At 40.7% G+C, this 16,810-nt stretch overlaps 1 protein-coding gene across 5 annotated transcripts in view; it reads right to left on the reverse strand.

Moving 5' to 3' along the window:
* The window catches only part of ABCC9 (ATP binding cassette subfamily C member 9), a 71,858-nt gene that overhangs the window by 1,899 nt on the left and 53,149 nt on the right, over nucleotides 1-16,810 (reverse strand). For 3 of the 5 annotated variants that reach the window (XM_030480027.1, XM_030480024.1, XM_030480025.1), the window contains 10 exons: nucleotides 15,941-16,033; nucleotides 13,180-13,282; nucleotides 10,780-10,881; nucleotides 7,912-8,032; nucleotides 6,823-6,953; nucleotides 6,156-6,234; nucleotides 3,559-3,667; nucleotides 3,242-3,345; nucleotides 2,417-2,550; nucleotides 1,953-2,015 (listed from right to left, as the gene is read on the reverse strand). In XM_030480027.1, coding sequence (XP_030335887.1) covers nucleotides 1,953-2,015; nucleotides 2,417-2,550; nucleotides 3,242-3,345; nucleotides 3,559-3,667; nucleotides 6,156-6,234; nucleotides 6,823-6,953; nucleotides 7,912-8,032; nucleotides 10,780-10,881; nucleotides 13,180-13,282; nucleotides 15,941-16,033 — 1,039 coding nt within the window. Of the gene's footprint in view, nucleotides 1-612; nucleotides 793-1,952; nucleotides 2,016-2,416; nucleotides 2,551-3,241; nucleotides 3,346-3,558; nucleotides 3,668-6,155; nucleotides 6,235-6,822; nucleotides 6,954-7,911; nucleotides 8,033-10,779; nucleotides 10,882-13,179; nucleotides 13,283-15,940; nucleotides 16,034-16,810 lie in introns of all 5 variants that reach the window. The other 2 variants (XM_030480028.1, XM_030480026.1) reach the window with 1 other exon arrangement.

A 16,810-nucleotide genomic window follows, 5' to 3' on the forward strand; every position in this document is an offset into this window, starting at 1 on the left:
TGAAAATACTTCACTTTTGGTCCACTAATTGCCATCATGTACAGCACAGCTATTGGAATAAATCCTACAGCATCATCGAAATACATCTTCCCCTTTAGGAAATACGGGCAAGAAATATCCTGGGTATGCCTGCACTGTCAGGAGGCTTAGTGTCCTGCTCCACTCCTTGGTCTCTGTACCCTGACTATGCATCTATCTTATGGCACTCTTGGGCTGTCTCCTTCTGTAAATTAATTAGCTCCCTCTGAGATTAAATTTGAGTGTGCTACAGGCACTAGTTAAGGAATGTAATGAGTCTGAGTTTATTTCAATGCCACATGAATACAGCCAGTCAGGTACAGACAGGGCGAACTCTAAAAGTGGGATATTTCACTGTATAGCTTGAAAGTCAGGGATTGGTCCAGGGGGTGGATTCCTTTGACATGATAGATTCAGTGTTAGCTGCATGTCTAAGCTTTAGTTAAATATGATTAGCATAAATAGTCTTGAAATTAAACAAACCCAGGAACCACACAATAAACACCTTCTTGCACTGTTATCTCTGAAGCTGTGCAGTAGAAAGGAACCAGAGCAAAAAGAGTGAAAAGAAACTAAAGAGTTAAAAATAACTACCAAAGAGCCAGAAGTCTCATGAACAGTGTGGACTGAGAAAGTCTACTTGTGAGTCTTCACCAAAGTGGTGAACAGGCCATCCTCTTTGAGGAGTAGGTTTGAGGCAGTGTCACATTCAACTAGAAAGCCCTCAGACAGGACTAGGACAATATTGGCATCCAAGATGTGAGATACGCGGTGCTGGAAAAAAGAAAAGAAAAACAGGTGGGTGAAGGAAGGATCAGCCATGAATGAAAAGAGGAAGGAAATGAAGCCAACTTTGTGAGGAAAGCCAAATATTAACGTGTGCTATTTTGCTTGGGACACCATATTTGGAAAGACAAAGCAAAAAAAAAAGTGAGATTCCAGTCAGAAGGACAATGCTGTAAACTTGAATGGCATGTAACCGAAGGAGACTATGCTTACTGATAGCATCTTCAGCATTTACACATCCAAGAACCTTAGAGCCTATTGTAAACGAGCTAGGTTAAGTGGTTTGCCTGACACAAACTAGTCACTAACAGGCTTAAAAGCAGAGCTCAGGAAGCATAGCTCTAATCTCTAACCACAAGAGTGGATTCCAGACAAAGCAAATCTATTTTATCTCGTGGATAAAACATCCATTTGTTGAGTAAGCCTGCTGTTTCACAAGTGGAACTATTCTTAATGGTATCCACCCTATGTGCGTGCATGCGTGTGAATGCGTATGCATACCTGCACACATATATGGAACTTTTGGGCTCTAGAAATGGCAGGAAAACAGACAAAAAAAAAAAAAAAGTCATAACCCCTTAGTTGAACAGATATCAATTTTTGAGCAATTTCCATTGATTCCAATTTTTAAAATCTTTATCACAAACCCAGCTTTTTATTTTGAAAGACAGAAAAGATAACCCAAATTGAGAAACCACACCAAGAAGGTTTTGAAATCTCATGTTCCTTTATAAATTTGTGCCATCATTGTAAGCATTATACATGCATAGACTTTCAGAAGTAAATTTCAAATCTAGATTTTGATGCAACTTTCAATCAAGGTTTAACCCATGGGTTTGGTTCCAATTTTTTAGTGAAAATGAGCTCAAATTTTCCTGGATACAGTGTAGAGGCTGAAGTTCCCTGTAAAGTCCTTCCTCAGGGAAACAGTGTTTTAGATTTGGCCCACTTAGTAGCAAGATAGCATTTACCGCAAAATTTCAGGTTGATTGTCTCGACTTGTTCTAGTACCTGGAAATATTCCGACCTTGTGTTCTAGTTTTATTTTGTGATGTTTTTAATTTTATCTAGTGATGTTTAGTGGTGAAAGGCAAGATTAACTGCCTGAAGAATGAGGAAAGAGTGCATTTGCTGGCATCAATACTTACTGCTATTGTTACAACTGTGCGGTCTGCAAAGGCAGTCATCACAACCTTCTGCAAAATGTTTTCCTAAAAAACAAAAATGAGTTACTTCAGTTACTTCATCCTTTTACACATCCAGTAAACATCCAGTAACATTCAGTTATACATCCTTTTAATTCATGTGTCTTTAAGCACATAGAGAAGAGAGGATCATGTTCCATACTACCTATCATCTGTGCACTAGGTTCTCAGTAAGGAAATGCCACACTTGTGAAAGCAGGGATTTTCTAGAACATTTCATCTTTTTTTCTCTTACCATAGGCATCAATCCCCAAAACACATCAACAGCAATGGATGAAACCAAATGCAAGAGAAAAGCAAAAAAGCTGTCATTTTTTTCCTGCTAAGAGATCTCATGGCTGGTATTTAGCTAAGATGCCTCTTCTTTCATACATCAACACATCAATGGTGCTAATTGCGATACTCACTGTGGCCATGTCAATAGATGCCGTGGCTTCATCCATGATAAGAATACTGCTCTTGCGGACAAAGGCTCGGGCCAGACAGAAGAGCTGCCTTTGCCCTACACTGAAGTTCTCTCCTCCTTCCGTGACCATTGCATCTGTAATAAAGTCAGTTGCTTTGAATGTAACACCACTGAAATGCTGTACATTCATACAGAGAGGATCCAGTGATTTTGAGTGGGCACTATGAAAGCTCTGATTGTGCAGAGTTCCAGTAAAACCCAGTAAGCATAATCTTGACTGTACACTGGAAGGGAATGATACCAAAAAAAGTGAGCACAACTTCTTGGGAAAGAAGCAATATACCATTAAGCAAATAGTTGGCACAAATAGTTAGCAAATCTGGTAGGCTGCAGGATAATAGTAATATGAAATTCACTTAATATGAAAGAAATATGTGAGTTTCCTTCAGGAACCAGAACTGAAATGATAAGGAAAATACTTTGTCAGTGTTCTAGACAAGAGCTACAGCTCTGCTGGCAGAGCCAGATTCTGCTGAAGGTATGGAGGTAAAGCTGCTCTCTTTTAGCTCTTTGATGACTAGTCACACCACTACGGTGCTGAGGTGCTGAAGGATTTTTCTGCAATGAGTGGAAAACCAGACTACTCTTCAGCTTTTTAGCAAGAATATTCTCTCTAGCATGGAGACAGAATATTCATTATGTGCCTGTCAACTCCTATATGATGGTTCAGAGTGTAAGATCTCTGCATTTGTTTATATGTGTGCACGCTCTTGCATGCATGATTTCATTATTGGCCTATGTTCCCAGAGACTTGGCTCAGACTTACCAAGGCCTCCTGGCAATGACTTGACCATGTTCTTCAACTGGGCAATCTCCAAAGCTTCCCAGAGTCTATCATCAGTGCACTTGCATTCTGGATCCAAATTAAAGCTGCAAAGAAAACCATAAAAGGAGTCTTGTTACTGCAATTACAGTTCATTCAGGTCTTCTGCAAAGGAACATTTTGGCATTGTGTATATCACTTGCCTTCCCTTGGACTGAGCTAGGAAGGTTCCTACCCTTTTCCATTCCTTCCTGTTCTATAGTGCCCATCACAAATATGCCATGCAATGCTGCTTGTCTCTCCCAATGGCATATACCTACCGGATGGAGCCACTGAACAATATTGGATCCTGGAGAATAATGGAGAGTCGGGAACGGAGAGTATGAAGAGGCAATTTGCTGATGTCTATTCCATCAATCACTATCCTCCCTGTTTAAAACAATGTGCAGAAGACATGTGAGGGAATTGCACAAAGCATGTGATCTGCAGGTAGCAGATAGAAATATAAACCAGCTGGTTTGGGCTGGACTCCAGATGAGCATGCTTCTGCGATCTCTCAGCACTATCACATAAACACGGGGAAGGCGAGCGTATGTAGTAATGCAAGCTAGAGAGAATGCAGCTTATTATTAGTGACACTGTTGTCTTGCTCTCTTTCTTTCCTTGCCCCTTCCTTAGAGGAAATAGGTGGCTTCCATGATATGTGATTAATGATAGTAGCAGAAGGAAATTTTATTATGGAGCAACCTGAGCTTTACAGCCAAACAGAGTGAGAACAAGAGCAACTTCTGTAATTAGCCATGTCCTGTGCCTTCCTTTGTTCCTCTTGACTGTAACAGTTGCCAAAGATACTTAGTTTGACATTGTGCACAATTTCTTTTGCATAATATATGCATGTATCTGCAATCCATAAATAAGGAGCCAAAACTCCTAAAGAAAGAGGTAGCATTAACTTTTTAACAAGAGGCAGATCAGAAAACCAAAAAGGATGTCCTACTCCAAGGCATTTTAATACTATTCATGCTAGTTCCTAAAGCTTAGTTTCATCTGAGTATTTGGTTGTGAATTAGCCACATACTATTCTGCTAGCATAACATTACTGGAAGCAGTCACATTAATCACCTCTTAACCTAGTATTTCATTCCCTGACAAGAAGTTGCTGCAACAGCTGATACTTGGTGAAGTAAGAGGATTTTTCCTTTTCTAGTCACTACTTCAGGTCAATGAGCCTGTGGATCTCATCTGAAAATCTGATTTATGATGTGCTGGGTGTGGCAACTGCTGATATTGAGCCCAGGGAGATAGGGGAAATGTACAAGAGAAATTGGTTGGCTGCTTTGAAAGTAGAAGGAGGGTGAGAAGGGCAGAAGGAATGTCTTCCCTTGAATCCTCAAACAAAAGCCAGGAACTATTGACCACACTGACTTTCACTGGACACAGAAACTTCCTTCAGGTTATGGGGAAGGGATGGGCAGCAGCGAGGTAGTTGTCATTGCATAAACTTAAGCAATTCCTTTTCTTCATAAATAAGGACATAAGGTGGACTAATCAGAGAAAAATTAATATGGCATGCCTTGGGAATAGGGGAGTACATTTTTGATAGAAGCTAGAAGACTTCTGAGAAAAAGTAAATTAGAGATGAGCTGGGGAAGCGGGAGAGTAATGAGGGGTGGCCAAGCAAGACAGATGAGAAAAGAGACATAGTTTGAACAGAGGGCAAGAAAAGAGAAACACTAAAGAACAAAGAAAGAAGTGAGAGTAGGGGAATAAAATGGAACACATACAAATTTAAAGAAGTAACAGAGACACAGGGAACCAAGATGAACAACATGAATGAAATCTTGGCTCTAGTAAAGTTACTTCATATCTTGTTATGTAACTTCTATTAGAGCCAGGACTCTACCCAGAAGTGGATCAGCATAGAGGCCAAATAAGGGTCTAGCTGAGACACAGAGGGATGTACATAAAGGATAAACAGAACTCGATTAGAAAAGATTTAGGCAGTCACATTGGGAAAAATCAGGGATACAGAAGGAACAGACAAAGAGAAGATACTGAAAGATTAAAGTAGAAGGAAACTTCAAGTTGGCCATAAACATAATTACTATTTGTTTGCACTACTTATGTGTCCAGGAACCCCAGTCATGAATCAGAAACCTATTACCATAGATACATATAGACACAGAACCACAGCAAAAGCGTATATTAGCTGCATCAGATTTACTTATCCTCCCACATCCTACTGGGGTTTCCCTAGCAAATGTTCCATGAACAATGGCTAGACTAGAAACACGGAAATCTTTGAAACAAAAATATGACTTTCCAGTAGGTTTCCATATTCCCACAATAGTACACATGAATGTGCATTTTAAATGCCAGGGTTCATATTGCAGTATATAAGTTCAGGCCAATTAGCTGGCAGAGTGAAGTGCTGCAGGAGTGAAAACACACCAAAATGCTTCCAAAATCTTTAGTCAATTTCTGCTACAGTTGTGGGAAACCACAATAAAATAAAAAATAAATATCAAGGGAATGGACTTGATGAGTTTTAGTTTCTATTCTGCTAATATTTTGACAGCTATCAAAAGTTAATGCAATTATTCATTAGGGAGAAATTTAGAGGCTCCAGAGAGTTGCACATTTTCCCCTCCTATCTCAAAAATGGCATATTGTTTTGTCAGAACATACGCAAAAAGATTTAAAAAAATAGAAGTATAATCTGTGCATAACATTTCCTGGAAGAACCGAGCACTACTCACAATAGGACACTTGGTACTTTGAAGGATAAGGCATAACAAGCCTCATTCTAATCAAGTATCTTCTGAGCCAGAGAGCCAAACTATCAAAATGTCTCCTCACTTCTGAAGAAATAAGAGGAGCAGGTCAGGAGTCACAACATACTCCAGTGAAAACTAACCATCAAATATGTCCACCATTCTGAAGAACGCCAAAGACAGGGATGACTTGCCGCTGCCAGTACGACCACAGATCCCAACCTGCAAGGAATGCAAGATGTTACTTACTTATAGAGGGAAGCAGTAACTCAGACTTGCAGTCCTTTTGGGAAAGCTGGACTGGATTGCCCTGCTGTTGAGTAGAAAGATCCTTCTCAGTAGCCGATGGCAGACACCAGGGGAAAGAAAACCAAGACAGCACAGCAAGCATGCTTCTCGTTTCTGCCTCTCAGCATCATGGGGGCTTGTCCCAGGAACATTTTTGAAACTTCAGCATTTTGACCTGGACTCCAATGACACTATATATAGAAATGCGAGATGTTCTTGCATTTTTTGCTCAGTTCCAGTCTGCTGTTCACCTAATCTTATCTGGTCACCTAGGCTCACTCTATGGACTTGGAAAGAAGTGGAACTGCCAGAAGGAAAATTGAGCCCAGCCAAGAATAAGATGTCATCAGTGTAAGTTTCTTGACCTATGCCCAGGGACCTCAAAAAGGACCATCAATATATATAGCTGTCACTGCAAGTTGTTATTCTTGCTCTTCTGCCACCTTAGAAAGGAAAAAACCCAGTAATGAAGGATCTGCTCCAGAATGAGAATGATAAGCAATTGTTTGACACTGTACCTACCTTTTGTCCTGGTTTGATATATGCCTTGACGTGCTTAAGAACAGGCTTCAGGTTGTTTTCATATCGAACACACAAATTTTCAATCTTGATTTCCCCTTCCTGGGGCCAATCTTTGGGGACTTGAGAGGGATCTGAAATAGTTACAGTAAAACAAACCAAAATGAATCATTCTGAGGGTCACTCTCTATGACATTGCCCTTTCCCCCTCTGTCCTGCCTGGCGCATTCCTGAAGCCACTCAAACGGAGTCCCAGTTCCCTGCCAAGGGTGAGCTGGGATCAGCCTGGTGTGCATGTTAGCGCTTAGCTTCTAGATCATAACACATATGAAGAGAGGGCAGACGCTAAAGTGGCTCTTGGCAACAAAACAGGGAGAAGCCAAACGAGCAGAGAAGAATGTAGTGTCAGCGCAGTGTTAACATGTTCTTCGGTCAGTAACCAGCACAGGAAGGGCAGTGCAAGGAAGAATGTCGTTACTGCCATACTACATTATCACAGCTTGCATTTCATCCCGACTTCCAAATACACAGGCAGGTTTTCTCTCCACACTAAGGGGCTTGGCTTTCTAGGGAAGTTTGCTGATCTGCAAGCCTTTTTGCTCTTGCACTTCAAGCACTTCTAAGATACTGGTCAAGCGTGGAGTATGAACACCAATGTGCAGTTCAAGGAAGAGTTGTTGAGGTCTAATTGCTAACGTGACTCTGTCCTGTAGTTCCTATTTGCTGCAAAGATCAGAGATTTTGAAGGATGTGACTGATGGTGCATTTCTAATTTTTATCCATATTTTTGTTTTCTAAACAGCTATATGGATATTTTGCTCATCCCATCTATAACTGTGCACTGGTATTTTCTGATTGTACTAGAGATCCATGCTCTGTCTCCCTGGCATTTGGTAGAGGGGATTTTTATGTTGATTAGCATGGGCTACATATCTCAGAGCTTTTTTTGGCTATCCTTGTCACTAAGATTGGTGGGAGTTCCATGTAAATAAGAACATATTTTGGTCAAAGAGAAGTATACATTTTGCATGACCAAGACTACTGTACTTTCACATTACCACATTAAAACCTCAAAAGATTTGAGAGCAATACCCAAGTAGCCATCATAGTTCTCCGACTCCATGTTCAGGAAGCTGTGTACTTTTTTTACTGCACCCATCTGCACCTCCAGATCAGCCAGATTCCTCACCACCCAGTTCAAATAGTTGGTTATCTGCATCATAAAATGAAAACAAGGACAGGGTTCATCTTTCTGTCTGTTCATCTATCTGTTTGTAAATAAAGGTTGGATAAATATGTAAAAGTCTTTGGCCTGTCTCGGTACAGTGGGTCTCATATTGACGTTACCACAGTTCAAGACAGTGCAACACCATCAAATACATAATAAACCAGTCATGCTCCAACACAAACATAGTAATTTAGTGCTCAGTATTCTTATCCTTGTTTTTTGAAGGAGAACTATGGAAAGGTTGAACCTACAGTCTGAAGACGTGACTGACCAAGGGAATCTCTTGTTCTCAGCATCTAGTAATCAGTACTGAAAGGCATCTTCTTTAAGCACACACAGAGTCAAAATTGGCAGTGCTATTTGGAAATATTACATTTTCTAATCTTTCAAAGACTGCAACTAATGATTAAGGAAGTTCACTACTTGCAAATATATTAAAAGTGTTTGATAGGCATTTAATTTCTGTTTCTGTCATATTTAGATAATTAATTTCTCTGTGGAAAATGTGAGGGGTTTTTAGCAGAGAAATATATGAGAAAAAGTACTATCAGCTCAGTAGTACTTCCTTCTTGTTTTTTATTCTCATTTGTAATGAAAATGATTTGATCAATAGTAAAAGTATTACTTGTAGTAGATAATAACTGATAATTAGTTGTCTAACCATACCCAGTAGCTCAGACAAACTGACCTGTAGTTAGGACTGACTACTTAAGGCTGAAAATTGTAAATCAGTTTCCTAAACGTTCATAAGTCCAGATTTAGGTGCTCGTATAAAAAAGAAAAACTGCTCTTACTAAGAACAGTTGATTGCCAAGCACCTTTAAAAATTGAGATACTTCACATACCTGAACAAAGGTTTAGAAGCTTAACACTGTGAAAATACCCTATACACAAACATTCAGAGAAAGGTTTTGCCATTTATTTGTGGGAGATTGTCGAATCTGCCAAATAAGAACTTTTTTATGAAGAAGTCACCCAGCCCCACTTCTTTTCCACTAACCTAATTTTGATGAAATAGGCATAGAGTAAATAATTTTCACTGAGATTCACCAATAGCATTATTTTCAATTTAGAGGAGTTGAGGATTTAATTGCTTGTTTTATCCTTAAGATAGGGTTACTCAAGGGGTATTTTCTTTGTTGTTCAGAAACATGCTCATTTGGTGCCCAGCTTTTGAGTCAGAAATGCATACATTTGCAGATAAGCTAAACACTCTGCAGAACTGCTGCTTGTGGAGTAGCAGGCTATAATCATAGATCTGGCAGCTCTGATAACACAGCCTGGCATCTGAAAGGCTCTACCCATTATTTCAACCTTCACTGCAGTTGTACAAGGGAGTTGGCAGTGCTTATACAAGGGGAGAGAATAAGTTTATGGATATCTACTGTACACACAATGTCGGTGCAGTTTGCTGTCATCCAGGTCCAAACATCAGCTCCAAAGAGAAATTATAAAAAACCGTGTGTGAGGGCACACAAGTAATAATCCAACTGTGCTTAAAATTTCACCAGTGTTATTGTTTGGCAGGAAAGACAGGTAATCACTTGGTGACAACAGCATCTTTCCTCTGCTATGCCAGACTTCAGCACATGGCTGATTTACACTAATGATCTGTTTGCAAACACAGACTTAATACAGAGAAGCCAAAGATGATGCAGACATCCTGGCGCTTCCAGATCTCTGCTAATGAAGCAGGATTACCAGGAATGTTTTCAGAGTGAAGTTGAAGCACTGGGACTGATCCTCAGTTGCTGTCAGGTTCTCACACTGCTGCAACAGTGTCACAAAGGGGATCTAAGGCCACCCTAAGGCAGCTGCTGAGAACTTTCTGCTGTTACTATGGGCTCACCAGCATTTATGTGCAAAGCCACATCTCAGTGTTAGACCCATACCCACATCCTGCCCTCATACTGGTGCCATAAAGTAGCCAGACTTTTGCTGTGCCACCCATGATTTCAAAAATTCTTCCTGCCACTACCTTCATCCTGCTTTTGTCTCCACTCTTATCGTTAATTTAGCAGTATTTCTACTCTCTACGGTGATGATACTCACTCTGTGCTCATGATGCGCTCTCAGCCTCTCTTATAGGCTAGTACACTAAATCACTGTTCCTTCTCCATGACTCAGCTCAAACAGCTCAATACTAATGACAGTGTCACAATGAATGAGCTAGTGTGCCACCAAAATCTCATTATTCCTAACCCCCATCTCCTCTGCTACCTGTCATGATGAACCATGCCTACCAGCCCCAAAGGTCACAATCCCCAAATCCATTCAGAATTGCGTGGACAATATTGGATGTCTGAATGGTTTCCCTCTGAGGGCAGAACTGGTATTTCTGTTTCTTTAGCAGTTATTTTATTTGGTCTTCAGTTAAAGATTACCCAGATTATGAGTATTTTCGGGCAGGTTCTGCTATATACAGACAGAACCAACACTGTGTTGTACAAAACAGAGTGCACAGCAGGTCCTCTCATGCATTTTTAATTCTCCTGCTCTGCTTGGGAGCACGCAGGGCCTGGGAATGGTTGTGTTTTTCTAATTGGCTCATAAAACCTGAAGCAAGTCCAAGTTGCCCTGAACTCTCTCAGCTTTGGCTCAAATCCATTATTTGCAAGATTGTTTTTTTCAAGATTAAGAAAGCTGGGAGATAACCATGTATATGTATTTTTAAAAGTATTATAAAATTAATACATTAGTCTGAGGTTCTTATTCTTTGCTTTGGTACATACCGTCAGAGCATACAGGAGACCTAGCCCCACAAACCCTGAGTTAGGTCCTTCAGTGATGGAAGTGACAGCTGCAGTCAGAACTATACAAGCACCAAGGTAATCCTGGAAGGAGAGAGAGGGGGAGAGAAAGATTCTTTAGTTGTAGAGCAGATTCGCTTTACTGAGGATTATTTCTATAATGATGCCTAGTCCTTAATTCTGTGTTGGTTTTTTTTCCTGGAAAAGGTTATGGGTTGTGGTGCCCAACCTGAAACACTCTAAAGGAAGTTGCTGAACACAAGCAAAACAGGCCAGTGTATTCTGCAAATCCATTTGGGCTAGGGTATCTTATTGTGGCCACCCCAAAAAATCTAATAAGCTCATAAAAAAAGCAAAATACAATAATGGCACAACAATTCCTATACTCCTAATTCCTACCACTAAACCAAATCAATTTCTCTCTCTCCACTCTCCGTCAGGTCTTCTCAAACATGGGTTTGCCTCCCCAGAAAAGAGAAGTATCAGTGACTTCACAAAGTCCATGAAGAATTTTGGAAGAGTTTATACAGGTCATGCAATATATTTTATTGGCACAAGTGGGCAAACTGACATCCAGTGTCTACATCATGCAAGGGGACACTGTGCATGGTGAAGGCATCCCTAAGCCTTCTATACACTCACAGCCTGCGGTGAAATACCATGTGGGTGTTGGCAGTGTGGACTCTGAAAGCAGTATAGCTGTGTAGTTGTGGTGCTGCAAATGGGCTACTAAGCCTTGCTCCTGCCACAGCACTTGGAGTTTCACAGTGATTCTGTGGTAGATACCTGAAGGATCTCAGCTCTGTTGCATGATGATGACTTGCTTTACAGAAATTACTGTGTAGGCTGTATTAGAAAGATTTGACTTCTTACAAGCTTTGCAGGAGCTTGAACCCATCTTCTTGATGTGTACCTCAGTTTTGAAGTGAATGCCACATGTGATCTCATGTAGTTGTCAAGGTGCCTGATTCATGAGACTGCTGGTATTCCCACTGCTCCCTGCATTATATTTACTTTGGATTACAGGGTTAGCATTTTCCATCCATTTTTTTTCCTCCTGTCTGATAATATAGTGCCTGGAACCTTTCCTGCTGAGATTTGAAACAAGTTCATCTGTCTGTAAAAAGTGTTGATGAGCAGATGACAGACTCACAGAAGTACAATGGTCTCGAGTCTCCATCAGCAGCTGGGACAGGACTTCGCCATTGCTATTAAATCCTACAAACTTTTGAGTGATCTTAGTACCACTGTGACACTAGGCAGGGCTAAATGAACTATTCTTTGGCAAGCCCTCATTATTTCTAATGCTATGATGAAACAATGCATATTCTTGGATCAAATTCATTCCACATGTAAGCAAGTCTAAGACTGTGAGACATTAACAGCCATCGTCACAGCTTATTTCAGAATTGACTGTTGCTCTGTTATTTATCTGTCTTGATTTGGAAGCAAGTTCAGCTTGATCTTGAATGCTGTAGAAATCTGAAAGCTTCATGCACAAGGGAAAGTTTTGCCGTCATAAGAAACGGAGCACAACTTTGTTGCTCCACCAGTGTAGCAGGAGATGAAGGTGAAGATACAGGCTTTGATGTGAGGATTAATCATGCCTCTTACTATTTGTGTCTAGCAGAATCAGGTCACTGCTCTGTTTATTCACTGCTCTTTCAGTGTCAGGTGAATAAAGAAATCACAGTGACTTTGCTTGCTTCTTCTTGGCTTGCAGATCAAAATAGTTCCACATGTGCTGTCCCTGGAGAGCCCCCATAAAACCCAGGAGCCTATCCCGCTGGCAGTGGCTGTATTTTGCCCTACTTTCATTTGGTTTTCAGTTGGAGTCTAGTTCAGCCATCTTTCATGATACTGAACGGTAAAATCACAAAGAGTACAGCCTCATGGCTGCAGTAAGGAAACTGCAAAGGAGGGGGTTAAATTACAGCTGTGGGACTAAACCTATTACTGGAGTAATACCTCAGGACCTGGAAACTCAGTGGTATCTAGAATAGAATGATGGCACAGTTCACAAAACTACTAAAAACCCATGCTCTGGTTTAAAAGTAGTTCCTGCTGCAGCAGGTCTGCAGATGCTGTACAGTAGTAGAGCAAACCTCATTTCAAGTTATGTAAATGTTTGTTCTTGCACTCTCTTCAGGCGTTAGACATCACAACAGCAAAAGATGAGGGAGACTTGTATTTTCTTACTCCTGGCCAAGAAAGCTGAAAAACCTCTATGGGTTTAACATAAACAATCCTGATCTATTTTAAGGAACAGCGTGTATAATCTCATCACGAGATTAATTCTCGTTATTATCTTCTCTGCATCAGGCAAAGTCTTTGTTTGCTTCCAAGGTTTCAAAACCACGGCTGGGATGAAACTGAACGTACCGTCCTGACCTCCAGCCATCTGTTGGCAGCTGATAGAAATAAGTAGGCAATGTTGTTCGTATCCGTTAGTTCCAGCATACGTTGTTTAAATCTGGCTTCGTGCCTGCCAAGAGCAAAGTTGTTACATTACGACACACTACACACTCATACACAAAAGGATTAAGCCTTAAACTCTTCTTTCCCTCCTCTCCTACCAAAGCAAAACTTTTCCTCCCTTCTGCTTTTGCCAGACTTTGGGTTAAAAACTCTTTCCTAAGGACCTGTACCTGCTGCCAGGGCTCTCCTTAACCAGGCAGAGCTACACGTACAGCAGGGAGGAATTTGTGTGACAAGATTTTGGATCAGAGCCTGTCCCCTTAAAGAGACAGCAATGCCAGGGTGCTAAGGGCAGGTTTTACTTCCCAGAGCATATCCACTTTTATAGCTGTGGACTGTGGCTGCTGCTGCCCTCCAGCCCTCTCACTGGTGAGTGCTGTCATGGCCCCTCACTTTCTCTTCACAAGCCAGTTACCTGGCCAGCTGCAGGAGTCTTCAACAGGAGTGACATGTCTAAGGTTTCAACTAGTGCAGACTGTAGATTGATCAGTAGATCAATGCCTTTCAGCTACTCAGCTCAGCTGTTTTCTCAGCCAGTCACACATTGCCTAAGCAACTTGGAAAACTACAGTGAGGGAGAGCTACAGATCATTCCTGAATTACAAAAACGAATGGTGTTACCTCCACACTGTCAGTTGTTTGTTTCTCCCCCACGTAATGTCTGTCACATTTAAAAAGCAGTGCAAGGATGTCAGAGTGTTAAGAGCTGAGGTACGCTTTGGGAGAGGTGGGGAAAATCTGTGTTGGTGTAAATGTATTAAATTCATGGCACCTTGCAGTACTTTAGGTATGACCTGCAGGCAGATAGAAACCATTTTCTTGTTTCATATTCTACTGTCTTTTAAATACCCTCACTTGAATAAACTAACTGAACTTCATTTAGCAGCTTATGATCTGTTTTATCGTGGCAAGCTTTTCCATTTTAAAGTCTCAGGCCCTGCTGTGAACCACCTGTAACGCCTGTTCTGCCAGAAACTTTTTTTTTTTCCCCCATTGATATTTTATTTCCCTCTGCACAGCTTGTAAACATGGCAAGCGACCTCCCCAAAACAACAACTGGTAACAGTAATGATGTGGGGAGGAGCAAAAATGCACTGACTATTCTGCTCGTCTGCCTTCCTGGCAGCAAAACTCTTGTTTTTCTAATGGAAAATCTGACATGCTCAATCTGTATCTTTTCATCCACGTCCAGCTCATCTTCTAGGCAGTTTTAGACTTTTATCCTGCCAGATGACAAACAGCAAAGGTCACGGAAATTGCTTTCTGGTCCAACTGTACTACTCTGTGGTAAGTTGTGTGAGGAACTACTCTATTTTATCCTGGAACATACTGAACTAAAACTGCAGAGGATGACTAACAGGACTATTAGTAAATATGAGTTTGCTTGACAAAAAACACCGGAGACCTCAGGTTTGGTGAACAGTGGAGCACAGGCAGGGAAATGAAATGGATTTGATTAGCACCAGAGATCCTGGAATATTCAAGTGATGGTTATGATGCTTAGTCCTTCCCTAGGGCTGCCTCTTGCTCTCTGCCGTCCAAGCCCACATTATCCTTTTGAAAGGTAAGGAAAGGTTGAACCACTCCCAAGAAGTGCTAAGCTCCTTCGTCTTTCTCAGAAGATAATGTGACGAAAGGCCACTTTGAACCTCTCAAGAAGCACTTGGCATACATTAGCATCAGGCCTTAATTATGAATTATTGCTTCAATACATCATTCTGGTTGATAAAGCTTGTTAAAACATTTCTTGTTGACCACTGGCTCGCATCTCTTCAGCATGGCAATATTTTTCCTTATCCTGCCACAGCCCTTAAAGCAGCACTCTGTACCAATACCTCAGGTAGTAAAGCTAGCTTGAAGGGATGAAACAGTGTTAAGTTGATCAAATAGCTGTGTAAATAGCCGATCTGCACTTGTTCGAAATACTGCGTTGTACAGAATGAGTGCAAGTTACACTTACTGGGGGGTAACATCAAGCTGGCACTTTGACAGAGTCATGCTAGCTATACTGTAGTGAATATATGAGGAGAATTTGGCCTATGCTTTTTGTGGAAAGTAGAGGAAAAAATATATGCATGGAAAATTGGAAACATTCTCTGAATCTTCTGGAATTTATTTTTCAGTTTTGATTGACAGGCTAGGTTTTAAAAGATTAACATCAAGTTCTGTTCTGCTGTAATTTTCTTGCAAAGTCTTTCAATGTTGCATACCAGCTTTCAGCTGGAGAGTGCTACAGTGATGTTTGCCTGCCTGAGGAGTGGGTTAAATACAGAAATTATTGAGGGGTACTCGGAAAGCACAGCTTGTGGGATATAGCAGGAGGGTCTGAAGGAGTGCTGCCTGTGCCTGCCCAGCAAAGGAGAGCTCCCCGCTGTCCAAGTAAGGCTTGGTTAAACTGGACACCTTGTAAGTTTAATTATCATATCCTAAAAATGTCATCATCTTTAATTCAGTGTAAAAGCAATACAGATAAATCAGTATTACTGAAAATATGCACAAGTGTTTAGAGACATGGCAAAGCAACAGGAAAACAACCTCTCTTCCCTTTTTTGAGATGTCTTAGTTAAAGTCTACCAAATCCAACAATTTGCCCTCAGGCATGCTCCAAGCAAGCTTCATGGGCCAGACCAAAACCCAAGCCTCCCTCATGATTCATTTTTCTCACCTGAATGCTCTAATGGTGGTAAGGCCTTCAGCTGTCTCAGAGAAGTGACAGAGTAAAGGTAGCTGGGTGCTGTCATCAAGTTCCTGGAGGTCTCTGGGAGTACAAAAAACAAGAGACAGCCATTACAATGTGAACATCTCTGTAGAAATTTTACTGCATAGCAGACAAGAAGAGACATTTTATGTATTGCACATATTCTTTCCAGGATCACACAAAATAGTATTTCTATAGTATAGAAAGACACTGTCATGGGAATATCACATTTCTCTTTTGCCACAAGAGCCTTTGAATCATTTGCCAGTGCATCGACAATTTAGCTTTTGGTCACAGCTAGGCTTCTCTTTGTCCCACAGTAAAAATGACATTATCATGTCTCTCCTGGAAAAGAACCTGCTGCCCATTTTAGCCAGATCCTAATTACCTTTTATTCTCAAACATTCTAATTTATTAATATAATTACTTAAATTCAGAACAGTTGATTTTAAACTTTATAGCACGTTACTTGTGGCTCTTAGGTCAGGTATAAAATAGAATTTGTGTATCTGTAAGTTTATCTATTTTGTTGCAGCTGTATTTGCTGGCCTAACAAAAAGTTCATGTGCCTTTCCATATGAACCTTGCCTTACACTGAGTATCTGTAAATAGCATAAAATGCTGAACATAAAATGCTGAACATAACAGGCTATAGTCCTAGTAGTGTTAACATTACCACACTGGTTAAATAGAGACAGCACTGACAGAGAAATAATATGAATGAGAAATTCCCTCAATTATTCAGCAATGGTATTTTCAAGACCTGCATGGGGCAAGGATATTTAAGTCTAAATTTCCAGTCTCCTAAAACAGGAATGTTTTCCAAACCACAGAGAC

This window comes from Strigops habroptila, chromosome 3, assembly GCF_004027225.2.
Source record: "Strigops habroptila isolate Jane chromosome 3, bStrHab1.2.pri, whole genome shotgun sequence".
NCBI classification, from domain to species: Eukaryota; Metazoa; Chordata; class Aves; order Psittaciformes; family Psittacidae; genus Strigops; species Strigops habroptila.